Source organism: Sarcophilus harrisii, chromosome 2 (assembly GCF_902635505.1).
Source record: "Sarcophilus harrisii chromosome 2, mSarHar1.11, whole genome shotgun sequence".
Classification (NCBI taxonomy): Eukaryota; Metazoa; Chordata; class Mammalia; order Dasyuromorphia; family Dasyuridae; genus Sarcophilus; species Sarcophilus harrisii.
The window spans coordinates 455,787,310-455,815,171 of record NC_045427.1 but is presented as its reverse complement, the minus strand read 5'-3'; the positions used below and the strand labels follow the sequence as shown (position 1 = coordinate 455,815,171).

The 27,862-nt window shown below is 33.3% G+C and overlaps 1 protein-coding gene across 1 annotated transcript in view; it reads left to right on the top strand.

Moving 5' to 3' along the window:
* The window catches only part of GPATCH1 (G-patch domain containing 1), a 51,033-nt gene that overhangs the window by 4,490 nt on the left and 18,681 nt on the right, over positions 1 to 27,862 (top strand). The window contains exons 2-14 of the mRNA XM_012553761.2: positions 40 to 174; positions 680 to 765; positions 1,068 to 1,228; positions 1,353 to 1,450; positions 8,907 to 8,965; positions 12,965 to 13,210; positions 14,871 to 15,018; positions 17,244 to 17,323; positions 21,910 to 22,114; positions 23,054 to 23,350; positions 24,848 to 25,026; positions 26,681 to 26,808; positions 27,582 to 27,718. Coding sequence (XP_012409215.1) covers positions 40 to 174; positions 680 to 765; positions 1,068 to 1,228; positions 1,353 to 1,450; positions 8,907 to 8,965; positions 12,965 to 13,210; positions 14,871 to 15,018; positions 17,244 to 17,323; positions 21,910 to 22,114; positions 23,054 to 23,350; positions 24,848 to 25,026; positions 26,681 to 26,808; positions 27,582 to 27,718 — 1,959 coding nt within the window. The remainder of the gene's footprint in view (positions 1 to 39; positions 175 to 679; positions 766 to 1,067; positions 1,229 to 1,352; positions 1,451 to 8,906; positions 8,966 to 12,964; positions 13,211 to 14,870; positions 15,019 to 17,243; positions 17,324 to 21,909; positions 22,115 to 23,053; positions 23,351 to 24,847; positions 25,027 to 26,680; positions 26,809 to 27,581; positions 27,719 to 27,862) is intronic.

Genomic DNA, 27,862 nt, shown 5'->3' with positions numbered 1-27,862 from the left:
CTTTTACTGTCTCTGTGTGTTTCTTTGTGTCTTAAATAGGTGAAAGACCAAAGAAACCACTTCCCATTCAGGATCAGACAGTTAGAGATGAAAAAGGAAGATACAAACGATTTCATGGAGCCTTTAGTGGAGGTTTCTCTGCTGGATACTTCAATACTGTTGGCTCAAAAGAGGGTAAGACCTTTCTCCTTGTGGATACAACTTAAGTTCTTACATATTCAACCATGAGAATACTGTGTAACAGTTTTTAAACTTCTATTTTAAGTGTTTTTATTACTTCCATAGCAGTTTAAAAAATGTATTTGAATGGTAAGCTATCTTTGGAGGTAATCTGGTTTTTTTCTTTTATTTACAGTTCCTATCTGAAATGGCTTCATTTAAAGAGGCATGATATTTTAGAGGAAGGAGTGGAAGGTGTGGGTTTGACTCCTGACTTTTAACATTAATAACTGTGACTTTAAGAAAGTCACATAACTCTGTGACCTTAACTTATGAGCCTTAATATCTCTGTTTAGAAAATGGGGCTGATGATGGTTACAACATCTACCTTATAGGAATGTTATGAGATATACTTTTTGCAAGGTGCTGCATAATTGTAAGTTATTTACTACTAGTATTTCTTTTTGACTCTTAAATTTATATAATTTCTTGTCAAAATTTTTAACTTTTCTTTTTCAAGGATGGACACCCTCTACCTTTATATCTTCAAGACAAAACAGAGCAGATAAAGCTATTCTTGGTCCAGAAGATTTTATGGATGAAGAGGTAGGTTTACAAAACTGTAATTGCTAAGTAGCCTGAATTAAATGTGTACTCTGTGTTAGATTCTGTATGGTTCAAAATAATATAATCTTTCTTTTCAAGAAGTTTAAAGATAAATAAGGTAGTATCTGTTGGTGTCTGTGAAGGCTCTGCTTTATAGGTGTATATATTCATGCTGCTGTATATTTGAGTTTTTGCATCTCAAACTGTTTTTAGTTCTTAAATTTCATCTTGAAACTCCATTTTTTTTAAAGCTTAAGTGTGTTTTGTGGTTCAGTACTAAAACTTTTTTTGTTTTTTAAAAGGATCTTAGTGAATTTGGGATTGCACCTAAGGCAATTGTTACCACAGATGATTTTGCTTCTAAAACCAAAGATAGAATTAGAGAAAAAGCCAGGCAGTTGGCTGCTGTTGCAGCACCTATTCCTGGAGCAACTATACTAGATGACCTAATAGCACCAGCAAAGTGAGTAGAATTTTTTATTTAATATTTGCTTCTTATTGTTGCATTTCTACCTTTATGGTTTTTTTGTATTTTGTCTAAAGAATTTCTATGTTTAAGTTACTATGTAATATTTATTGCCTTTTAGATTATCCATTGGTTTTGAATTGTTACGAAAAATGGGTTGGCGAGAAGGACAAGGAATTGGTCCTCGGGTAAAGAGAAAACCACGTAGGCAAAAATCTGGTGTGTATGTTTAATATTAAGCCTTCAATAGTAAGCCATTCAAGCCTCCAGTATGCTTCAAAAGCCTGATCACTTCAGCATGTGTAGGGGAAATAACAAAAGAGCTTTTGACTCTTTGTATTCTATTTACTGTATTATAGTCACAGACTAACTCTTAAGGGTTACCATCCATTTCCCAAGTACCTGCCTCACAACAGTTCTCAGTCCTGGATCACCTCCAGTGTCTCTCTCTCCTTCTGTCCTGCACCCACAGAATGTTATTGGAAGAAGATAAAACCATGTAGAAGTAACTCACTAGAAATTCATGCTTCCAGATTTGGGTCTGTTGCTCACTGCTATTCTTTTTTTGTTTGCTGAGGCAGTTGGGGTTAGGTGACTTGCCCAGGGTCACACAGTTTAGGAAGTGTTAAGTGTCTGAGACCAGAACTTAGATCCTCCGGATTTCAGGGCTGGTGCACTATCCACTGCACTACCTAGCTGCTTCCACTGCTGTTCTTTAGTTTCTTTCATTCGTCTCCTATTGACAGACTTGCTCTCAGACTTCCTAGATCATTTACTTTTCTTTCTTTTTAAGTTTTTATTTCTCTCATACCCTTATTCTAAGGGGATAACTTTATAACCCTTTTACAGAGAACAATTGAAACCATTCTTATTAGTCCTATTCTTCACCTCAGTATCTCTCTGGCTATACAATTATTCTCTTGGTCTTTATCTCTAGTTTTCAGGGGATAAATTGTTTTGTCTTCATTATAAAACAAATGCTCCTACCTAAACCATGGATCCCAAATCTTTTTTTCTCTCCTGGAATCTCAATCGTATGTTTATGAGAATCTTTACAATTTCTTTTGCCATGGAATATTTACTTTTTGCCTTCAGAAATGTTTGGCTTTTCCTTAGCTTTTTTTTGAAAATGATCTAGTCTTTCTACTTCCTTTTACTTCTTTTTATGCCCATTAATTCAGTTTCTTGTTTACTCATTCATTTTTGTCCAGTCATTTTAATCATGTTTACTTCTTTGTGACTCCATTTATGGTTTTCTTGACAAAGATGACGGAGTGGTTTGCTATTTCTTTTTCCAGCTCATTTTACAAATGAGGAAATTGAGGCATAGAGGGTTAATTGACCTGCCCAAGGTCACATAGTAAGTCTCTGAGGCCATATTTGAACTCATGTCTTTCTGACTCTAGGCCTGCTGCTCTATCCACTGTGTTACTATTCACTTAATTCCCAGTAATTTGGCTTCTATTTTAAGTATTCTTCTGAAACTTTCTTTTTTTTTTTTTTTAATTTTTAACTTTATTTATTTAAAAATATTTTTTCTGTTACATTCAGAACATTTTTTAACATTTGTTTTTAAAATTGAGTTCTAGGTACTCTTCTTTATCCCCACCCTCAATTAAGAAACCACATGTGAAATTATGCAAAACATTTCAATAAAGTCAAGTTATGAAAGAAATCATAGATCCCCCACCCTCAAGAAAAATTAAGTTAAAAAGAAAGAGAAAGAGAATGCTTCAATCTGTATTCAGACACAATCAATTTTTTTTCTGGGTATGGACAGGACTTCATATTAGTCATGATTGATTGTACTATTAACAATAGCAAAGTCATTTAAAAGCTCGTCATTCCAAAACATTGCTATTATTTTGTATACTGTAAATTTTACCTTTCTTGAGTTCATGGAGCACTTTTGAGGGTTTTTTTTTTCTTTCTGAGAGCATTTTGCTCATTTCTCAGAGAACAGTAATATTCCATCTCAAACACATACCACAGTTTATTGAGCCATTCTCCAAATAAAAGTCTTCCCCGCAATTTCCATTTTTTTTCCTTTGAGAAGAAAGCTGCTATGAATATTTTTTGTGCATATATGTAATTTTCCTCTCTCCCCCAATCTCTTTTGCTATTCATGCCTAATAATGGTGGTGTTAGGTCAAAAAACATGCACTAATTTATAGCCATTTGGGCACAGATCATATCTTTTGATCATTTATCAATTGGGGCAAGGCTCTTATTTTTTATAAATTTGACTCAGTTTCAGATAAGATAAGATAAAGAGACCTTATCATGGAAATTTGCTGCAAAAATTTTTATTTTACAATTACTATTGCTAATTGTATTTTCCTCCCATTTATTTTCTCTCTCTTCTTTCACTGTGTTCCTCCTCAAAAGTGTTTTGGTATTGTTCACTCCCTTTCCCAATATGCTCTTTAATCCCCTTCCCCATTCCCGTATGCCATTTCCCTTCTGTTTTCCTGCAGGGTAAGATAGATTTCTATACCCATATTGAATGTGTGTTTTTTCCTCTTTGAGCTAATTCTGAAGAATAAGATTCATTCATTCCCTCTTTTCTCCTTCTCTTCCCCTTCACTATAAAAGTTTTCTTACCTCTCTTTTTATATGGCAGATAATTTGCACCATTTCATTTCTTCCTTTCCTTTCTCCCATACATTCCTCTCTCACCTCTTAATTTCATCATTTAAAAAAAGATATTACTCCTTCATATTCAACCCACACCTATGCCCTCTGTCTACATATATATATATATATATTACTTCTCACTGCCGTAATAATGAGAAAGTTCTAACAACTTACAAGTACCATCCTCCCTTGCAATTAGGATTATAAACAGATAAATCTTATTAAGTCCCTTATGATAATAATTTTCCTGATTACCCTCCTTATGCTCTTCCAGAGCCCTGTATTTGAAAATTAGATTTTTCTATTAAGCTTTGGTCTTTTCATCATGAATGCTTGAAAATTCTCTATTTCATTGAATGACCACCTTTTCCTCTGAAGGATTATACTGTTTTGCTAGGTTGGTGATTCTTGGTTATAATCCTAGCTCCATTGCTCTCTAAAATATTATATTCCAAGACTGTGGCTCCACTGTGCTTGAATTGCTTCTTTCTGGATGCTTGCAATATTTTCTCCTTGACCTGGGAATTATGGAATTTGGCTATAATATTCCTGGGAGTTTTCATATTGGGATCTCTTTCAGGAGGTGATCTATGGATTCTTTCAATTTTTGTTTAACTCTCTGGTTATAGAATATCAGGAAACTTTTCCCTGATAAATTCTTGAAAGATGATGTCCAGGGTCTTTTTTTGATCATGACTTTCAGAAAGACCAATCATTTTATAATTGTCTCTCCTGAGCCCAATTCTTAGTTTTCTTGGAAGCTTTGGATATCGGAGCTTTGACTTTGTTTCTTCTGAGTATGTATATTCTGAGTGCGATGCACCTTTGACGCTATAACAACTTTCAGTAGTCAAAAACTTTTTTGTTTTCTGCTCATTTTCTTAGCCTATTACTTGGCTTTTAACTTTGTTAAAGTAGGACTGTTTCCAGGATGGAGGGTGCACTGTCCCTAGCTTCTGTTTTTGTGTACTGTTTTCAGAGATCACAGCCCTTTTTTCTGCCCTGGAACTGTTAGGAGTGTCCCAGCTCCACTATGGTTGTAAGATTTAGTGTGCTAAAGCAACCGAGTTCTGCCTTGATAGTTCTGGGACCACTGGGGTTGGGGCTTGGGGCCTGGCTTGTGCTGGGACTACACATCAGACTCCAACTCCATTGCCAAAGACTCTCTCTAATGACCTTCTGAGACCTCCCTTGAAACTATTTTCTTAATAATACCAAATGACCATCTTCCTGCTATGTCTGTTGGCTTTTTTTCCCCTCTTTAGCATTTGATCTATTTTGTGAAACTCTTCTTCCTTAGGATTACACTTGCTTGATTCTCTACCTTTATGAACACTCTGGCTTCCCTTCTTTTTGTCTTCTAATTTATTCAGTTTCTTATTGAAATTAATTATCTGCATCTCTCATATTCTTAACTAAATCATAAATTCCTTGAGGGCAAGGATTATGTCATATTTCATTTTTATATTTCTAGGTCCTAGCCCCAGGTTTTGGACTTAAAAAGAAATTTAACAAATATTTATTCAATTACAGTCTAATGATGGGTATATCTTAATTTATTGTCCTGGTCTTTATACTTTTATTTTATGATAGAAATCTGAAAAGATATTTTCAACAGAACATGTAAGACTTTGTGACTAGAGGTGGGGCAAAGGAAAATGAAAATCAAGGGTTTATTTTAGAAAGTAGTTAGTAATCTCTGCTGTGTGCAGAGGTATTTTTCAGTCTGGGCAGGCAAATGGTGGTCTCTCATCTGTTCTGTTTAATTCCTTTTACCCCCCAGACTAATGTAATATTTTATCTTGTATACAAGGACTATTACAATAGTGTCTTTCTTGATTTTCCTATCTCAAAGTTCTATTCTGCCTCTTAATTTCTCCTGAACACTGCTACCATATTTTTCTTTCTAAAGATTACTTTTTAAAATGTCACTTCTCAAGTATTAAAAGCTCTTACTATATCAAGTTTAGACTTGTCTGCAGTAAATTGAAGGACTTCCAGTTCAGCTAAACCCAAACTCTTTCCTTTACACTTAAACTTATCTCCTATTCTCTCTCTCTCTCTTTCTCTTTTTTTTTGCTGATACAATTGGGGTTATATGACTTGCCCAGGGTCACACAGCTAGGAAGTATTAAGTGTTTGAGGCCAGATTTGAATTCGAGTCCTTCTGACTTCAGGGCTGATACTCTATCCACTGTGCCACCTAGTTGCTCCTCCTTATTTTCTTTTAAATGGTTTATGTTTGTATCTATATTCTTTAGTTCATACTGTCTCTAATCTAGAATTTACCACCTTTTCCTAGTCAAATTCTTCAGCTCAAATCCTGTTCTCTGTGAGATATTTACTGACCATCCTGTCTACCTGGTTTTATCTATTGTTCAGAATTTTTTTAGTTATTAATGCTGATTTTTAATTGATGCAATTTGTTTTGACATAGTAGACTCCTCCTTTACCTCCCACTAACTTTGAACAAAGTATATTTCCTAAACTTAGTAAGACAAACTCCGGCTAAAAGAGTGGTTGCAGTTTGTGGTAGCACAAATAGCAACATGTTATTTGTTAACAGAAGAAATGATGTGTATTTTTATTTTAATAATTTGATTTGGATATTGTCCATTGTATTTGACCTGAGATTTGTTGCCATTTAGTGTAGTTTTCATTTACATTGTCATAGTTATTGTGAATATTGCTCCTTTTTTGTTTGTTTTTCTAGGCACTCAGGGTTAAGTGACTTTTCCAGGGTCACACATTTAGTAAGTGTTAGAGGCCAGATTTGAACTGAAGTCCTCCCGACTGTAGGACTGGCACTGTGTCTACTGGGCTATCTAGCTGCTCCTGAATACTGGCTCTACTTTTTTTATACTCTGCATTGCTTTATAATTTTATTCGTGTTTCACTGAATTCTTCATCATTCTATACTATGTCTACTCATACAAAATTTAAGATCATTAAATTTACCTATTTTTTATTGCTACCTTTTATTTCACATCAAATTGATTTCCAAGTATTACCTCCTTCTCCTCTGCTCCGTAAATCTTCCCTTTTAAGAAATTTTAAAAAATTTAAAAAATCAACATCATACATAATTGTGTCCCCTTTCCGTCCCCTCCTCCCCCTTGCAATGAAGGGAGGGAAGAGCTCTACTAATTTCTAATCGTTTGATGGGTTAGTTTGGTTTCTTTAATTAGGTTAAATATTTCTTAACAGCTGAAACCATTTCTTAAACATTGCTCTCTCCATAGTACTTAGCAAAAGTATTAGGGACATGTTGCCTGCTTAGTAAATGCTTGAGGGAAGAATTCATCCTTTCTATTACTATAGAAACTGTAATATGACTTGGGATCATGGGAAGAGAGCACTTTTTTCTGGATTCTTTACCATTATTATTTCTTACCTTCCCTTTTACTTATGTGTTTGTGTAAAATTCTTTGATTTTGGTGATCCTTGAGGGACTGGGCCATTTTTTTTTCTTTGCTTTGTGTGACTAGCGCCTAGCATTGCATATGGTGCTTAGTAAGTGTTGAATGAATGAATGACAGTGTCAAGAGAGAGATTGTTTCAAATCCCATATGATACTATCCAGCTTTGTGACCCAGGATATATCACTTAATCTTTCTGGGTTTAAGAGTCCTAATCTGTAAAGGGATGGTGATAATCTTTGTATTACTATCAGCCTGTCTCACAGGGCTTTTATAAAAGGAACATTTTGTAAACTCTAAAGTTTAGATAACTGAATTTTTGCTTATTGTTCTAGCAACAGGCAATGAGGCATTGGCAATCCCACTAATCACATTATGCAAGTTATATAATCTATGGACCTTTTCCTTCTTATACAGTCTATTGTATTCACTGCTTCTTCATTTTTTTAAATAAGCATTTTATTGTTGATTTTTGCATTGTTTTAAATTCCCAATATTACCTTCCCTTTTAACAGAAGGCTGTTGTCAGGCAAAATAAATCCCAACACAAGTACTAGCTTTGAAATTGTGTATTTTGTTCTGATCTGTTCTTTACTGGAAAGATGGTATTATGGTTCACTGAAAATCTTCTGAAGTCAAGATGGTTCACTGATATTTTTCAGTGTTTTCCACTGTAATATTGTGGTTATTTGTATAGATGGCTTTTTTGGTTTTGTTTATTTTGTTCTGCATCAATTTTATGGGCCGTCCCAAGTTTTTGTTTTTGTTTTTTTTCTCTCATATTTATTGTTTCTTATGGTAATATAATGTTCTATTATATACGTGCCACAGTTTGTTCTGCCATCATGCAGTTAATAGATAAAATGCTGCCATAAATATTTTTGTGAATATGCCATTCCCTTTTTTTTGGAGAGGCTATCATACATTTCCTGTCTGGAATTTTTAAATTTAATTTTGTTCATTTTACTTTAATTTTATTGATGCAGTTTGTTTCTATCACATTTAAATCCCATATAACATTTAAAAAGAGAGAAGAAAAAAAGCTAAAGAATATATATTATGTCTGATAGTATATAGAACATTCTATACTTATCGTTTTCTACTTTTTCAATGAAGGAAAAGAGGTGCATTTTCTTAATTGGTCTCTTGAAACTAAATGTCATCAGCATAATCCCAAATCATTCACTTTTTTCTGTCATTTACATTTTACAGTCATGAATATTATCTACTTGTAGTTTACTTTCTTGGTATCAGCAATCTAAGTCTTTACATGCCCCTCTGAATTCTTTATAGGCACTCTTTCCAAAGCCCCAGTTTAGTCCTTTGGTGTGCCACAGTTTGTTTAGCCATTCAGTCAGTAGACTTCTATTTTGTTTCTAGTTGTTTGTTACCATAAAAGTGCTGCTTTTAATTTTTTGGTGTGTATGGGATCTTTCTGTTTTTAATCTCCTTGAAATGTATACTCACTTCTTGTATAGCTGTTCAGAATTTATCATGTGCCTTTCAGAGAGAGTATTAATAATGAATTCTTTTTAAAATATGCTAAATAATGATTACTGTTAATTTAGTTAGCCTCTTTTAATGTTATGTGACTAACTATTTTCAAATGTCTTTTATAGTTCCTGGAGTAAAAATATATGGTTGTGCTTTACCCCCTACTGGTTCTGAAGGATCAGAGGTATCGTATGGATTAATTAATATTCTGTCCTCATTGTAATTTTCAAAATAGAAAAGAGATATTTAGCATATTTTTAGTAACCACTTAAAAATTTTGTCTTTAGTGATTTATAAAAGATGGTTGTAATAATTATTGTATAAGTGACACATTAATTATATGTGACTTTATCTAACAAATTTAGCTCTTTGGATTAGAGTTGAGAAACAGCAGATAAGAAAAATACATTGCTGTGTGAACAAAATAGAGAGCAGAGTTCTTGTGCTAAAGTTCATTCATGTGTTTTATCAACACCTTTTTAAGTCCTTATTTTGTGCTGGGCACTATCCTTTGAGTGCTACATAGGTTGTAGAGAGAATCTTTGTTGTCAAGGAATTAATAGCTTAACAAAGGAGGTTAAAACATAGACATAGAAATATCAGTCCTACAAGGCAGTGTATGATAAATGCCTTCATTCTGGTATAGCCCAAATGCTTTTGGAATACAGAGAGCAGGGAGACACAACTTTGGGGTGATCAGGAAAAGCATAATAAAACATGTGGCATTTATTGGACCTTAAAGGATCCAAAGAATTTCAATAAGTAGTAAAATTGGGGATAGCTCTTTGATTATAGACAATAAAATCAAAACAAAGACATGGGACGGAAATGAACAATATAAATTTGGGAGAACATCAAGCCAGAAAGGCTAATTAGGGCTTTGTCACAGAGTTTTGAATACTAAACTTATTAATTTGGAATTTATACCATAGGAAGGGAGCCATTAAAGGTTTCCTCAGCAGAATAATATTATATTTAAAATTTTGATAGAGGAAGATTAATTGAGCAATATTGCACTAAATATTTAAGAGAGAAAAGAATCTGGTAACATCATAATAATCCATTTAGAAAGCTCTTGCAATTGTCTTATATGAAGTAAAGAGAATCTCATCTAGGTTGATAGCTGATTTGGGAAAATCCAGAAGAAATAACAGATATGTTTTAGTGATTAAATAGGAAAGGGAGGGGACTTTGAAAAGAAGGACGCAAATAAATATAACTGAGGTTTCAAGCTCAGGTAACTAAGAGAATTTTGCCATTAGAAGTTTAGGAAAGTTAGAAGAGGAACTGTTTTGGAGGAAGAAGTAGGTAGAATATAATAAGCTTACTTGTATGTGTGGTGAATTTGAGATGCTAGCAAGGCATCCATGTGAAAAAGCTTAGTGGGCATTTGCAAATATGGGACTAGGGGTGAGGCCAGAAGTCAGAGCTCAGCATAAAAGTAATTTATATTGAGAGCCCTAGGGAAAAGGGAATAGCATTGTGAGAAAGTACAGAACAAGATAAAAACCGTTTCAGTCTTGTGTTTCTAGTACTTGGATAGTTTGACCTAAGTGTTCTGCTGGGACTTCAAATTCATCATCAAAATTCACCATCTCTTTTCTTCCCTTGGCCAATTCCTAAATTGACTGTTTATCCTGTTACTGTTAGTGACATTACTTTAGGCATCTAAGATTTCGGCAAGTTTGAAATCTTGGAGTAATCTTCAGCTCCTCTCTCTCTCATTTCATAACTAGTCAGTCACCAAGTTCTCTTGTTTCTTCTTATAAATCTGTTTTTTCCTTTACATTCCAAATACCTGGATCATCTGACATTTAGAATGCTAATTGGTTTCACCTCTTACATCCTTTTAATCCATTTAGCATATCCTTGCCAGATTAATGTACAACTTTTCTTTAGCTATTAAATGTTGACTATAATTTGTGTTCCAGAACACTTTCTTATTAATATTTGAGAACTTTGAGTATTTTATATCCCAGAATCTTGGAGTTTTTAGTGAAAAGGAAAAAGTTAAAGGATCTGAACGATCTTCTAGGCTGATATCAGCCAATTCCATTACAGTCGCATATCTAAGGATGTAAAAAGACTTTCAATTAAAGAATCCAATTATTTCAAGTTTTTTGTAGAGCAAAATTTCATTATGTTGAACATTCAGGTGGTTATTTCAAATTCTCAAAAAGCAATTATCTTACAATCTAGTATACTAAGTTAAGATATAAAAATCCTTAACAACAAGGTCTGTCATATATTAGAGGCATCATAGTCAAGTAGAAGTAATGTTAGATTTAGAGTCTTTTTTAAAAATTGTTTTTATTTTAATAGCCTTTTATTTACAGGTTATATGTATGGGTAACTTTACAGCATTGACAATTGCCAAACCTCTTGTTCCAGTTTTTCCCCTCCTTCCCCCCATCCCTTCCCCCAGATGGCGCAGGATGACCAGTAGATGTTAAATATATTAAAGTATAAATTAGATACACAATAAGTGTACATGACCAAACCCTTATTTTGCTGTACAAAAAGAATCGAATTCTGAAATATTGTACAATTAGCCTGTGATGGAAATCAAAAATGCTGGTGGGCAAAAGTATAGGGATTGGGAATTCAATGTAATGGTTCTTAGACATCTCCCAGAGTTCTTTCTCTGGGTATAGCTGATTCAGTTCATTACTGCTCCATTAAAACTGATTTGGTTCATCTCATTGCTGAAGATGGGCAGGTCCATCAGAATTGGTCATCATATAGTGTTGTTGTTGAAATATATAATGATCTCCTGGCCCTGCTCATTTCACTCAGCATCAGTTCATGTAAGTCTCTCCAGGCCTTTCTGAAATCATCCTGTTGATCATTTCTTACCAAACAAAAATATTCCATAATATTCATATACCACACAATTCTACCAACAATGTATCAGTGTCACTGTTTTCCCACGTCCCCTCCAACATTCAGCATTATCTTTCCCTGGCATTCTAGCCAGTCTGACAGGTGTGTAGTGGTATCTCAGAGTTGTCTTAATTTGCATTTCTCTGATTAATAATGACTCGGAGCATCTTTTCATATGGTTAGAAATAGTTTCAATTTCTTCATCTGAGAATTGTCTGTTCCTATCCTTTGACAATTTATCAATTGGAGAATGGCTTGATTTCTTATAAATTAGAGTCAATTCTCTATATATTTTAGAAATGAGTGCTTTATCAGAACCCTTGACTGTAAAAATATTTTCCCAGTTTATTGCTTCTCTTCTAATCTTGTCTGCATTAGTTTTGTTTGTACAAAAACTTTTCAGTTTCGTATAATCAAAATTTTCTATTTTGTGATCAGTAATGATTTCTAGTTCTTCTTTGGTCATAAATTCCTTCCTCTTCCACAGGTCTGAGAGGTAAACTATCCTGTGTTCCTTTAATTTATTTATAGATTTAGAGTCTTTATGAAACTTGAGTTCAAATCCTGGTTCCCCACTGAATTGACTATGTGATCTGGGATCTGGACCCAAACAATGCCCAAGAAGGGGTTGACCTGAGGCTTATTGTTGGCCAATCAGTGAAAGCCAGAGGGATTTGAGTTTAAGGCATGGTTCTAGCCTGTAAATGCCAAGATATCTTTTGAGGTTTTGGTGATCAAAATTTATATTCTTTTGGAAAGAATGCCTGAATGGTGGAAGGGTATGATATTCTATCTAGATGGAGGGAAGGAAAAGGAAAGAAAAAGGAAAAGAAAAGAAATTGTATTGTTCAACTGGTCCATTCCAATTGGCTCTCTAGTAGGGCCAATTATTCTACTAATTGTAGAGTTGGAGAAGCAGCTCTTCCTCCTCACAAAGGTTATTATTTGTCCTTAGGGAGGTGATGTCTGTATAACCTAATAATCGGTATAATCCTGGACAAGCCACTTAATGTTTCCAAGTAAAGTATTTTGTAAATATTAAAGAGATATATATGTATTGATATCTTCATTAATAAGATGAAGTGAGTTAGGTTATCAATAATAGTAATAATAATAGTTTTATATTCTCTGCACCATAGTTTGCAGTGTTTACTATTTTAAGCATGATTAGTTAATCATTTGTCTTAGATTTAATGTCATTTAGTAAAACACTTATAATTTTTTAGAATTATTTTATCCATAAGTAATCTCAAGTTTACTATATATTGATTCATCTTATTTCTTAAAATATTTTTTGCAGGATGATTATGATGATGACTACTTGCCAGATAATGTGACCTTTGCACCTAAAGACATAACTCCAGTGGATTTTACTCCTAAAGACAACGTTCATGGACTTGCCTATAAAGGTCTAGATCCACAGAAAGCATTATTTGGAATTTCAGAGGAGCACTTTAATCTTTTCAGTGATGTAGCTGAGGGGACCAGCAATCTTCTTGGAAGCATTAGACCAAATAAAGGAAGAAAACTTGGAATTTCAGGACAGGTTAAAGCTTTACTAGTTTATAAATATTGAGTCACTTCAAATGCGTATACTTCCCTTTAATGTACTTAACATATATGTATATGTGTTTACTGGAAATGACTGCTTCATTATACTTACTTTTGTTGAGAAATCTAAATTTAAAAAAATTGAAAAAAGAATTGATCTTATTCTCACTATAATGTTTATTGACATGTAGCATATAGATGAGATTTGTAAAATGCCTTAGACAGACTTGATCGTCATAAAAGAACAGCTCTGTTGTCAAAGTCAAAACAAATTTGGATGCAATGTGTGGTTATTTCAGCTTCCTTATTTATAAAATAAAAAAATAAAATAGAAGTACTGGTGTACTTCTCATACTGAAAGGAGGGGGTCAAGTTATTCCCCGTAAAAGGAATCTGCCATTGCCACTTACCAAGTCTTCTCAACCCTAGTCAGAGATTTTGATAAGTTTTTCAACAACCCCATATATTTTTTATGTCTTTAGATAGTAGACAGTACTATTCTGTACCTTTTTCCCCCCCATCTCCTTAATGTATAATTATTAGCGAGATGGGTATTTTTCTTTCACTTACCTCTTCTCTAATCTGGGTGTTAGAACAATTAGGAAGGCATAGAATAGTTGTTCTGGGATGGAAAAAGCAAGGCAACAGTGACTTTATAGAGGACATCAGATTCCTTTCATTTTGGGACTATCTACATCCAGCAGATACCCGTATCTGGCTAGGAGAAGCAGGGCTCGTCTTCTAAGCTGGCTCAATATGCTGGGGCTGCTGAGCTTATGATCCTTAAAAAGATATGGGAAGAAAGTATGATGAGACTTTTTTTTTTTTTTTTTTAACAGCAGGACAGTACAGCTGCAGGAGTTTAGGGTTCCCAGGTGTGTTTCTCTGTGTTTCTGTACCTGTGTTTCTTTGTATCATATGGAAGTTTTGTGTACTAAGTTGCGATGTGAGCTATCCAGGGTCTTGGCTATAGCAGGTACCAAAGTGATGATAGTGAATTTATGCTGGTAGGTTAGTAACAGTTGCACCCTTCACAATTCCAGAACCATTTCATAATTTTAGATGTGCCTGGGTTAAGGGTTGTAATCCGTCATCCGATCGTGTGAAAGGTCAGTATTAGCATGGGATTCTGTTTCATGCAGTCATGACTGGCCTTGTGAAGGATAGGAAAAATGTCTTTAATTTAGGCCCTTTAGTTCTTCATAGCTTAACTCTCTTTTACCTAAGCTTCCATGTAAAATCACTTTTTTGATATTGAATAGGGAGTGTCTTTCAGGCTCTGAATTTAAAGTTTTAACTCTGGATTGTGTATCTTGTGTTTCTCCTTTTGCCTTTGATAACTGATCCATAGTTTGCTAGAAGTTTGGGCAAAGAGAGAGAGAGAAGGGGAAAGAGTGAAAAATAAAGGGGGAGGGAGAAAGAAAGAGAGAGGGAGAAAGAGAGACAAAGAAGGGTAGAGAGAAAGAGAGAGAAAGAGACAGACAATGGGAGAAGGAGGGGAAGAGAAGGAGAGAATGACTCAATGAAGTCCCTTATTTGGTAAAACAAGGGATAGTAAAGTATCTGCTATTGAATATTTAAAGTTATATTTCATCTTTCAATTTTGTGTGTGTCATACTTATATTCATTTAACTTTAAATCTTTTTTCTTCCTAGGCTTTTGGTGTAGGCGCTTTGGAAGAAGAAGATGATGATATCTATGCAACAGAAGCATTATCTAAATATGATACCATTTTGAAGGATGAGGAACCTGGGGATGGACTCTATGGTTGGACAGCACCCAAGCAGTATAAAAGCAGGAAAGGTAATTGTTAAGAGAACAACTTTAGTATAGATATTTAGTATCCAAGTAAGGAAAATCATAATTCTTAGTCATAAATTAAAAATTAAGTTTGGAAATCAAAACTCAAGATTGTAATTATAGGTGGTAAAAGAATGAGGAACTGAAAATAAAAGAACTAGTATGAGAATGGAAGAACTAAGGCAGAATAGGAGAAAGACATGAGAAGAGTCAGGGATTGAGATAAATGAATGCAGGAGATCTGGAACCAAGTGAGTAATCCTGAACATGTATTGGTATGGAAGGTCACCAGTTAGAATCAAATACTTGAATAATATCTGGCATAATTAGACAAGGAAAATGGGAAGTAAATATAAATAAAAATAACAGCAAAAAGCACTTGATTTTGAACATGTTTAAAGTTCTTCTTTTTTAAACATGTGCTTCCAAGATCTTCATTCCAGATTTTTAAATGGTTTCTGTTGAGAGGGAAAAAAGTTAATTCTGGTATGTTTTATGTAGAACTTGTGAGAAAGAGTAGCTAATTAGGAGTCATTGGCTAAGGAACAGTAATAAAGAGGAAAATATATCTATGTTTTTTTTGCTGAGGCAATTGGGGTTAAGTGACTTGTCCAGGGTGATTTGAACTCAGGTCCTCCTGACTTTAGGGTTGGTGTTCTATCTACTACACCAACTAACTGCCCCTGTGAAATTATATTCTTGTTGGAAGATCTTAACATCTTCTAAGTTCATTTCTGAGTATTTAAGGCCAAAGCCCTTTTATCAATTTTCTGCTTTCATCTTCAGGAGTCACATAACCCCAAGAACCTGAGCGGCCATGCCCCTTATAGAATCTTAGACTCTTAGAGTTTGTAGAAAACTTAGAAATCATTAATTCTAATAAATATCTTCTGCTTCTTTTGAATAAACTTGGCTGTCTTATGGAGATTTTTGAAATAATTTTGTAGAAAATAACAAATTTATGTAGTTTTAAATTTGTAGTCTTAGCCACTGAATAAAAGGAGATGTGTGTGTGTGTGTGTGTATGTGTGTGTATGTGTATTCCCTCTGTCCCCCAAAGGTAATTGGGGTTAAGTGACTTGCCCAGGATCATACAGTTAGGAGGCTTTAAGTGTCTGAGACCAGATTTGAACTCAGGTCCTCTTGACTTCAGGGCTGGTGCTGTGAAAGGTTATTTTATAACAGGACTCCTTAATCTATTTTGCATCATGTATTCCATTGGCAGTCTAGGGAAGCCTATGGCCCCCTTTTCAGAGTATTGTTTTTAATTGTATAAAACCAAAACACATAAATGACAAAGGAAACCAAAGATTAATTAAAATGATTAAAAAAAAAAATCAAGTCTTGTTTCTTGATTGTAGAGATTTAGTTAGAGTATGTTTTACTCAGTATATTTTTCAGTGCTTATTTACTTTATGAACCTGATGTTTTAAGTTTTAACAAATACCATTTTTTCCTCTGAAATTTATCTGTAGACCTTGTTGGGATATTTGGGCTTCAGTTTTTTCATATGGACAATGGAGTAGTTGAATTAAATATCCCTTTAAGCTCTTTCTAATTCTAAATTTATGATTCTGTGAATATTTATGTTTATATTCACTTATAAATGTTTGAAGTGTTTATACTGCTTTCTAATCAGAATATAACTAAATTTTTCATTATTGTTTTGTTAGAATTTCCTTTGAGAAAGTAAAGTACCTTTTATTCTTTTCAGTGCTTAGCTTGCAGGAACTTTTGGTTTAATTACATTGTCTTTCATTAGTTGCTAGGAAACTCAGGTAGTGCATATAGTTTGTTTTATTTATCCTATTTTTAGTCTTGACTGTCAAAGTGGTAATTATTCTGTTTTTTTTTTTTTAAATCAACTCTTGTGCTCTTGATTGTAGAGATTTACTTAGAGCATATTTTTAGGTGGTTATTTACTTAGGAATATCATACTTTATAAACTAAATATTTTACGTTTTAACATGTCATTGTTTTGGTTGACCTTTTGTCTATGTAGAAACATAGACCTGTCTCCTGAATAGTATATGTAAATTAAGGTGGTGTAGGGTGTGCCACCCAGGCACTGAGTCAACAAAGGTGTGAGGGATGAATTTATGTTCCACTTCTTTTGTAACTTTCATTATTGTACAAATCTTCGTCTTGTTTTAAAATGATGCATAATTTGAATGAAAGGTATACTATTGTACAGTTTATCTCTAAAATTAATAACATTTCCTTTTCAGAATCAGAAAAAGATATCCGTTATGTTGGCAAAATTTTGGATGGGTTTTCCTTGGCATCTAAACCTTTATCTTCTAAGGAAGTAAGCAAAAAAATTTTTCTATAATAGTTTCCTCTTTTAAAATTTGTACTGTTATAATATGGATCAAGGGTGGGCACACTGTAGCTCTCAGGCAAAGGCCTACTGTTTCTTTTTGTAAGGCTGCCTATTTTTTATTTTTTATTTTTTTTTTATTTAATAGCCTTTTATTTACAGGTTACATGTATGGGTAACTTTACAGCATTAACAATTGCCAAACCTCTTGTTCCAATTTTTCACCTCTTACCCCCCACCCCCTCCCCCAGATGGGCTGCCTATTTTTGTAACGCTAGGTAAGCTAAGAATGATTTTTACATTTTAAAATATAATAAAGCATTTTTTACTTTAAATATAATGAAACTTTTGAAAAATGTTAAAACTGTTTAGTTCTTAGACCCTTGATTTAGACTCTAGGGGAAGATTGTTGGAAAAACGTTGGAAAAATCCTGAAATCTCACATTTTCAGAAAATAGTAGGTTCAAATTTAATTTTATAATAAATTAATGCATCATCATTTAGTGAAATTACATCCGTATTATAATTAGTCAGTAAACTACAGATATTCTTCATAATTAAAGCAATTGTCTGCCTTCATAATTAAAAGCTGCCTTTTAATAGAAACTCAAGTTTTAAAATGTTACTTAATTTGGTTGCTTCATGTTATTAAAAGAAAAGGGATGGGGACAGGATCTATGATTTCATTGATAGGAGTAGCTCCAGGTGACTAATTTATAGTCTTAAGGAGTTCCCTAGTACATTGAGAGATTAAATTATTTCCCCAGAGTCACACAGTAAGTAAGTATCAGAGACAGTATTTGAGCCCAAAGTCCACTCTCTCCTGTGCTGTGATGGTACTTCTCATTCAAAGAAAAATATTTTAGAAATCAGAACTTTATTTTGATTTAATTTGGGGGGCAACATAATAGTAATAATTACTAATATATCTCATTTAATTCTCTTATAACTGGATAAGAGGGATAGGGTTCCTGTTATAGGTATTATCCCCATTTTATCAGTGTAAAGAAAGTGAGTTTCAGAGAAATAAAGGGATTTTCCATCATTCTAGCAGTAAGTGAAAAGGGCTATGTATAAACTCAGAGATTCTTAGTATCTTTCCAGCCATGAAGCAGGTGTCTGAAGAAAGAATACTGGCTTATTTCCTGGCCAACCCTGAATAAGACTCTTCTCTTAGCTTTTAAACTTAGCAGCTACTCTTTCTTTATCTCTGGTGGGTAGACAAATGAGTTGGATAGCTTCAGTTAAATGCTATATCTTCCTAGTGGTAGAATGGAATGTGAAGGTAGTCTCCTCTTGAGAGAGGTGATAAATATATTGTAAAATAGAGTTTAGCATTCAAAAATGAAGGAATCCAAGGTTGTGGATTGCTACAGATCATAAATTTTTTTCACTTTATTTTATTCTGAATTTAAGAAATAAAACAAGTATTTCCATAACAGTAGAATAGGGGGAAAAAAAAAAGATGATTACACATGAAACTGCAAATGATACTTTCAAGAAGAGATTTGGAAGATGCTAGACAAGGAAAGTACCAAATGACATCCCTCCCAGAATAAAACTGACTCTTAAGAAATATTTTAGTGATTCATATTGTCTTTTACAGCAGTCACTTTATCATTCTTTTCATAGTACCTTCTCTTACATAGCCCAAAAGAACAAAAGTAGTTAAAACCATTTAATATAGCACTTGTTATTGATGCAACATGTACCCTGTACCCATATTTCAAAATACTAACATTGAAAATCAAGGAGATCAAATTCTAGTATGGAAGGACTATCTATATAGGAAGGTTCAGTTGTAGGGTAGATAGAAAAGCCCATTGGTCTGGCTTCTTTGGGGTTATTCCATTGATAAAATCATATCCCTCTCTGATGTTAACCCTTTTGACCATGCCAGTGACTTCTTTCTTTCCTTGGTCTATAGTAACTATGTAGTATTTGCAGAGGCATCTGACAGCTTGCATAACCAGAAGAGTTCTTCACTCTGGGTGACATCTGTAGGAGCCAGACTGGAAGAAAGGTTGGTAGTCAGGGAGCCGTTGCTAGTAATGGGGCTCTTGTGTCCAGTCCTGAGTTGCTTCCTCCAGTGTCTAAGGGGAGGTGGTAGTTGAGGTGATGACAGTGATTTGACTCATTTGGTACATATAATCTTTAGTTTTTCTATCAGGGAATAGAGCTGTTTCCACTAGGAGGGAGATAATGTTCCACTATTATTCTGGAATCACTATTAATAATTATATTTACCGCAGTTCACAATATTGCATAGTTTTCCGTTTATCTCTATGATCAGTTCTTCTCGGTCTCTTTTGTAATTTATCATCCATATCATTCTTGCTAACTGTGGGTAAACAAGAGGCTTTGACTTTTCCCTTTTTTCCTCCTTGGACTTTCTCACTTAATGACCATATCAGCTTCCATAAGTTTAATTGTCATCTGTATGTCATTGATTCTTAGATCTATATATCTTTTCCTGAGATTTATGCTGCATCATCAGCTTTCTTTAGGACACTTTAAATAGGATGCCTGTAGGTAACTCAAACTCAATATCTCACATATAGAATTCATTATCTCTTTTCTCAACCCACCTCTCTTCCAAATTTCCACATTATCCTCAAGGGTACCACTAACTTCCTCACCCAGGTTTATAACTTTGGAATCATCTTCACTCATTGCACATCTCTTATCAGTTGCGTACTCTACCTCTACCACATCTCTTAAATATGTCATTTTCTCTCCACTTATTTATAATTACCATACTGCTTCAGGGGCTTATCACCTCTCATGTAGACTGTTGTGATAGTCTTCAATATGACCTTCCAACTCTTAAGTTTCTCTTTTCACTATAGTGCATCCTACACCTTATTCCCAAAATGATTTTCTTAAGGTAAAGGTCTGACTGTATCAGTTTCCTATTCAGTAAGCTCCAATGATTCCCTATTACTGTAGGATCACCTATAGACTTCTCAAAGCAAAATACCTGGCCAGTACTTCCTTATATGTGTTGTCTCCTACTATAATGTAAACATCTTGAGGTCTCTTATATTTTCAAAACCAGTACTTAATATATTTTTTTACATATAGCAAACTCTTAGTAAATGTTTTTGTTCATGCTTATTATTCATGTAAGTGGTTAGGCTTTTCAGTGGGTGGTAATAAATCATATTTGCAATCCATAAGAAAACCATAACTTCTCCAAGCTTTCTTTGCAATGAAAGAAAAAATGAAAAGATTTGATTTAAATCATATAGAGGAAATGCTATTCTTTTGTGATGAGTGGTTTGTGAGTTTAGTTAAATTTTTCTGGTGAGTGGAGGTAGGCAGAAAGTAAGTGATTGATTTTAACAATTCACTGAATTTTTATCTCATTGGTGTGCATGTTCATTGGTTACTAGAACAAAGGAATTCTGAAAATAACTAGAAATGAAACAGTCCTCAGAGATCATATAGTTCAATTCCCTACTTGAAGCATGAATCAAATTCCCTTTATAATATTATCTGATCATTATACTTGAACTTCTGCATACAGACCTCTAGTAGTGTGGCCTAAGTACCTTTTAAGGTCAGCTTCAGGTCTCTTCTTTACACTTCAGATAGAACGCATCTTTATTTATTTATTTATTTTTGGCTAGGAACTTTTATCTAGAGAGGGACCAGGGAAAACAAATTATCAATTGGTGATAATACTATTCCATTGATCAATTACTTATGTAGGTTATATAGTTTTAAAACTTTGCTATTTTTAAAGTTTAGATTTTACATGGTTCAGCTTCTAAGTAGTTTAAAAATTTGTGGGAAGGTAAGTAGGATAAATGCAGACTCTTTACAATTTTTTCTATGTTTAGGCAAAGAAGAACCATTAATGTTTTAAAATTATTGTTCTTTTGAATTTGTTTTATAAATTAATCATTTCAGTTAATTTATTTTGCCTTTATTAATGCATTATTAACTGTCAATTTTGAGAATTTTGAATATCACAAATATCTGAATTTCAGATTTGTATTTTAAAGTAGGAATGTACAATTTAATTATTTATATGGAAATACTTCAGATGAAAAAGTAAAGCATGATATTAAAATTTAAAATTAAAACATGGCCAGAACAATAATTAAAATTTTAATTTAGCTATTTTAGTCTTGATATATGTTATATGCCACAGTTGCCTCTATAGATCATTTAACTGAACTCTTTCAAATAATTGTAGATTTCATTGAGACAGCTTAGCAGTGGACTCGGGATTGCTATAACCTATAGAATGTAGTACATTTTATATAGTAAATGCATTCCAGCAATATATTTAGTGGAGACTAGGGAGTTATAAAAACTGAAGGGTTGGGAATAGTTGAGTTGTCTGTGGTTCTTTAACAAATGCTTTCATTTTTATAAACATAGTAGTTGTTGTAACTAGTATGAATCTGTAGATTTGTGTTTATAGTTTTAAAAGTTAAATGTAATATGTTCATATTTATGTTAGCTACCTGGGATAAAAACTAGAATATGAGGTGGTTTGGTGGTGGTGGTGGTGGTGGTAGTAATGGTTGTTTATAACCTGCATTTTCCGCTTATTTTAAAAGATTTATCCACCACCTGAATTGCCAAAGGATTATAGACCAATCCATTATTTCAGACCTGTGGTAATTGCAACCTCTGAAAATTCTCATTTATGTCAAACACTATCAGAATCAACTGGGAAAATATTAAGTGACATGTCAAGACAAAACAGGTATCAATTAAATGCATCTAAGAGGGGAGAAATGCTTGGAGAAACTCCTATTCAAGGTATGTAAAACAAAACTTTTCAGTGAATATCATGCAATTTATTTAAGTAGGTTTTTTTTTGTACCCATTGAATATTTAGACATAATTTTGTCTTTCTAAAATGTTAAAATGTAAATAAATATTTTCCTTGAATGATATTTTTATGCCACAAATCAGAACTGCCTACCAAATAACCAAAAGTAAATACATAGCTAATAAAGATAATATATTTATATTCCTTTATTTACCAGTAATTTGTTGACTTTACCATTTTTTTGTTCAGACTTTTATTACTACTCATCATAAACTTTTTCAGGACAGTTCTTAGTTATCCAAAAATTACTAGTAATTGAGAAAGGTGATAATATCATTGTTCTGTACTCCATTTGCTTAGATTGAAAATGAAATTTCTTAGACTAAAGTCATTGATGTTCTTTTCTGTCACTTAGAAGGAAAGTCCAGAAGCTGGTTTTATGGTATTCCTGATTTGGTATTGGGGAGTACTGTATAGATTATAATACAGAGATCTATTTTAGAATATTGTCTCGTGCTTACAATGTCAGTTTTGTCATTGATCCAGGATGATGAGCTGTAGCCTGTCTCATAGACGCATATTGAAGTAATGTGTAGCCCAGCATAGGAAGGACATCATTAACTCAGTTTAAGATGACCCAAAAAGGTTCCATTTTCTATTATTAACTTGTTTAATGAACATTGGATTATTTCACTGCAGTTGTTTGACATCTCTAAAATTTGAATGTCAGCATCTGACCTGTGTCTCATTCATAGGGATAATATGAGAGAAAATTAATTGATGTACATGAGAGGTTTAACCTCCTTAAAAAATTTAATATAAGTTAAAAGTTTATTAATTTTAAGGTATCAAAAATGTATAATAAAGCTTAAAAAGGTATGAATGTGGTTATATGTGATTTCTCAACTTTTACTGTTTTTATTTAGGTTCAACAACATCTATTTTAGAGTTTTTATCCCAGAAAGATAAAGAAAGAATAAATGAAATGAAACGGGCAACTGAAATCAAAGCAGCTGAAATAAAGGCGAAGGCTTTAATATCCAAAGCTTGGAGTAACAGATTTCAGCCAGATTCTCCAGATGATGCTCCATACACACAGCAGTTGGTATTGAGTGGGAATGTAACTGCAGGAAGATCCAGTGATTTCAGACCTTTTGCAAAAGATCCAGAAAAACAAAAACGATATGAGAAATACTTAGGCAATATTAAACAAGGGCAGAAAGGTAATCTGGAACTCTTGTTTTACTATACCTTTTTTATTCATTTTAGGCCACTGATGAATTTTTATATGATTTAGTAGAAAAGTCTTGTTCTTTATTCTGGTGGTACTGAGCCCACTTTACCTTTGAGTCAGGTTTAATATGGGTGTTTGCATCTTTGATCTCTCAAACCCTTATGGAAGCCTAGTGTTACATTTGGAATGTAGTTAAAAAGAAATAGAATTGGAAAAAAAAACCATGGGGTTGGAAAGCATTGATAGAGGAAGAGCAATGGAGCAGCTGATATTAATTGTCCAAATACAAGAGAGAGAGAAAATTAATTTAAAATTAATCTTAAAAATTAATGAAAGTAATATGTCACTTTTCGTGTTCTTTCAGGGCTTGTGTAGACATCTAGTGAATGAGGGTAGCTTTTGCTCTTTGAATACCTTCAAATATGTTAGAAATGAAAGATATTTTGTCATGATCTGTTTTACAGTGTTGCCCAAGAAGCATTAATTATTAACATTTATTTAAAAGTTATGATTTTAACTGTAATAAAATGTTTTTGCTATATATAAAAGAGGCAAATAGGCAGAAGTAATGGACTGAAACTCGAGTTGATGCACTGAGATCCCAAGCACGTGAGGCTAAATAGTAATTGGACCATACTCTATTCATATATATGCTTGGAGAAAGAATGGCCCCGCCCACTCTTTGTGCAAGTCCTGATGTGTTGTATAGGAAATGACGATTTTGGTGGGTGGAGGCAGAAGGGCAGAGTGAGAGGCAGAAAGAGACTGCTGGCTGGCTTCTTGTCGCAGCTGTTCATTTTGCAATCGCGATCCTTCTCCATCTGTTTGGATTTCTAAAGATTCTAAATTTAAAATAAAAAATTTCTGAACACTTAATATTGATGACCAATTTTTTAGGCATTTTTAATGAATCTTTTCCTTAGTAAACATAGCAAAATTAACTGATTGTCATGGTAAGGGAGAAAATAGTACTGTTTTACTTTTTCCTAAGCTAATCTTAATTAAAAAAAAATTTGTCTTTGAAATACTTTCTTAGTCTAATCTGATATTAGTTTTTTAAAAATATCGTTGTGGTTAAATATTTTATGTTTCTTATTTACGAAAATTAGGAATGTAGAATTTTTATTTTTGATCAACACAAATTAGTTCAAATATTAATGGTGGATCATCTTATCAACTAAATAGTTTCGTTAAGGTCCTATTTAAAAAAAAAATTGGCATACAGATTACTTTCCTGCTTCTTTTTAACCTCATTTTACACCAGTTTGTATAAATTTGCCCATTTGTCATATTTGCGATGTCTCTAGAATAATAATATTCCATTGCATTGATATATGACATCTTGTTTAATCATTCCCTGATAAGTGGGCTTTGGCTTTGTTTCTAATTCTTTGCCAATACAAAAAGTGCAGCTGTAAATATTTAGGTGTATGTAGGAGGCCTTTTATTTTTACAGTGCAATTATTTCCTCTCTTCTGTACGATAGATGCTGTGGAGAGTTGTTTAGATCCTAAGATGACCGAATGGGAACGAGGACGAGAACGTGATGAATTTGTGCGAGCAGCCATGCTATATAAACCCTCCAGTTCATCACTGTCTTCCAGATTTACTCATGCCAAACTGGAAGATGACACAGACCAAGTAGAAGTTCCTCGAGACCAAGAGGTTTGCTATCATAATCTTATTGCATTGTCAATTTTTAATTTAAAAAATTCTCGGAAACTACTTTAAATTGTACAACACAAGTAATATGGCAGTGTGATGTAGTAGTTAAAAGACTAGCCTTGGAATTAGAAATTCTAGTCCTACCTCTTGACACACTAGCTGTGTAAGCTAAGGCACATTACTTAATCTTTCAGTTTCCTGGTCACCTTTTTTTTAGTTGTTTTAAAAAGGAATTTGTATTTTTTTTTATTACATGCATTTATAACTTATTTCTCCTGACATCTATTCTTCCTACCAAATGAATAAAAATAATTAACAAATGATATCCTCAAAAATAAAACCATCATAAACATTCATTGTTAAGCAAAACAAATTCCTTCAATGTTTATGCCCCCAAATGTTTGTCACTTTCTATATTAAGTCTGATCACTTGTCTGGCAAGAGGTGAGTGACTTGCTTCATCTTCAGTCATTTGGACTGATGGTTAATCATTTCATTGATCAGAGTTTTAAAGTCTTTTAGGGTTGTTTTTCTTTACAATGTTGTATATCATTTGATTTCCTAGTTCTGCTCTTTCACTATTACTTCATAGAAGTCTCCCCATTTTCCTTAAAGCTATCCATTTTGTCTTTTTATGGTGTAGTAGTAATCCGTTATATTCACATATCATAATTTGTTTGACTATTTTACAAATGAAGGGCAACTCCCTGGTTTCTAGCTTTGGATTCCTATGAAGGAGGTGTGATAGGTGTGATAATTTTGTTTGGGAATCCCTTTTTTCTTTGATCTTTTGAAGCAAAAAGTCTTAGACAGTCAAAAGATAGGTATAATTTACATCATTTGGGGCACAGTTCCAAATTGTTTTTCAGAATGACTGGATCAAATCACAGTTCCATCAACAATATATTAGTGTGCCAGTTTTCTTGCAGCCCCTTCAGCATTTGTCATTTTCCTCTTTTGTCATCATTGTCCGTTTGAGGGGAATCAGATCTAGGCCACTCTAGAAGACTCTGTTACAAATGAGTTACTTATTGATCTGTGTTGATCAAAGGGTTCCCACACGGAGGCTGCTGAAACTGTGTTAGATGTCTTATAGCCAGACTGATGAATGATGTACTGTCAAATGCTTCTATATTTCCATAAAACATTTGACAGTACATCATTTCACCAGTCTGGCTGTAAGACAATATAGAAATATAAAAGATCTGTTTTTTTTTTTTTTAAATAGATTTTTTGAAAAAGTCCCTCTTTGTTTTCAGTTGATCAGATTAGGTTTTTACACAATCATTCGATTAGTTAACATATGTTAAGTGGTTCCTTATTTTGGGTATTATGGTGAATAGTGGGTGAATACTAAAATAAAACAGTTCCTGCCCTCTAAGAGCTTACCTTCTTTTGGGGAGGTGACATGTAGAAAGAAGTACATGACAAATACGTAGAAGACTTAATGCAGGAGGAGGATGTGGGAGGAGAATGCATGAGTAGCTAGCTAGAGGGATCAGAAAATACTTTATGTAGCAGATGGCATATGAGCTTAGTTTTGAAGCAAATTAAGAATTTCAAGAGGCAATGGTAACAAGAGGGAGTGTTACAAGCTAAGGCAGACAGGATAGCACAAAAGCAGAGAGAAAATAAAACACTTGGCTTTTTACAGAATGATGTTGATGATAAACTATCTGCTGTGAAGATGAAGATGTTTGGAAAGCTCACAAGAGATAAATTTGAGTGGCATCCTGAAAAACTGCTTTGTAAAAGATTTAACATTCCTGATCCTTACCCAGAGTAAGTTGTTATTATGATAGTAAGATTAAAGGCAGATTTTTCCATCAGCACAGCTTTTTCATATTGCCAAAGTAAAGAAAACATCTGTTTTTACATTTAAATATTTATAAATCTTTTAATATTTTACCTATTACTAGTAGTCTTAGAATTTAAAGAATTTTCACAATTATCTATAACTCCTTTAGCATCAGTTTTATATTCTTTATGCACTTTAAATTGAATGTTATTTACATATTTTTATCCTCCTATGGCAATGCAATCCTTTGCATTTAGTTGTAAATTATAAGAAAAGGTGTACAGTTAACCCAAAATTTACCATACTTTTGTAATAAGTTTCATTGGTAATGTCCTTAATATATCCTTAAATATAGGCATTTGTGAGGACTAGGAAAGACTTCTTTTAAAATTATTCTAATTTTAACTTTGAACTTAACAAACATTTGCACATATATAGTAGAATAGAAAAGGAGAATTTCCATGAAATGTCAGATTTCTATTATGTACAGTTTGGTTTTTTTTCTTTCAAATATATAATAAAATCAACTTGCAGTTTTAAAGTTGTCTTGCTTCTGGAAGATATTCTTCATGTGCCCTGCAAATGAATTTTTTAAAAAATTAATTAAAAGTGTTTCTTTAAACTAATTGAACAACTTTAACTAATATAGATCTTTGTAGAAGCCTATTAGGAGAAAATAAGAAAAATTGTTATTATCTAAGGATAATTTTTTTGAAAGCTGGTGTTAATTAAAATTCATCTTCTTCTCCCCTTCTAGTTCAACTATAGTTGGATTACCAAAAGTTAAACGTGATAAATATTCAGTATTTAACTTTTTAACAGTAACTGAGTCCACAACATTAAGTACAACTCAAGTATCAAATGAAAGGGCACAACAGAATCACAGTCGCAACAGTAAGTAGGACATCATTTAATTAACATCATAAATGTCAGTATCTTAATATGTGGCCAGATATCAAACCTGAAGCAAATGATATTCATTAAGAAAGCAAATTGCTTACAAACTTCATTAGAATTACCCAGACATTTATAAATCAG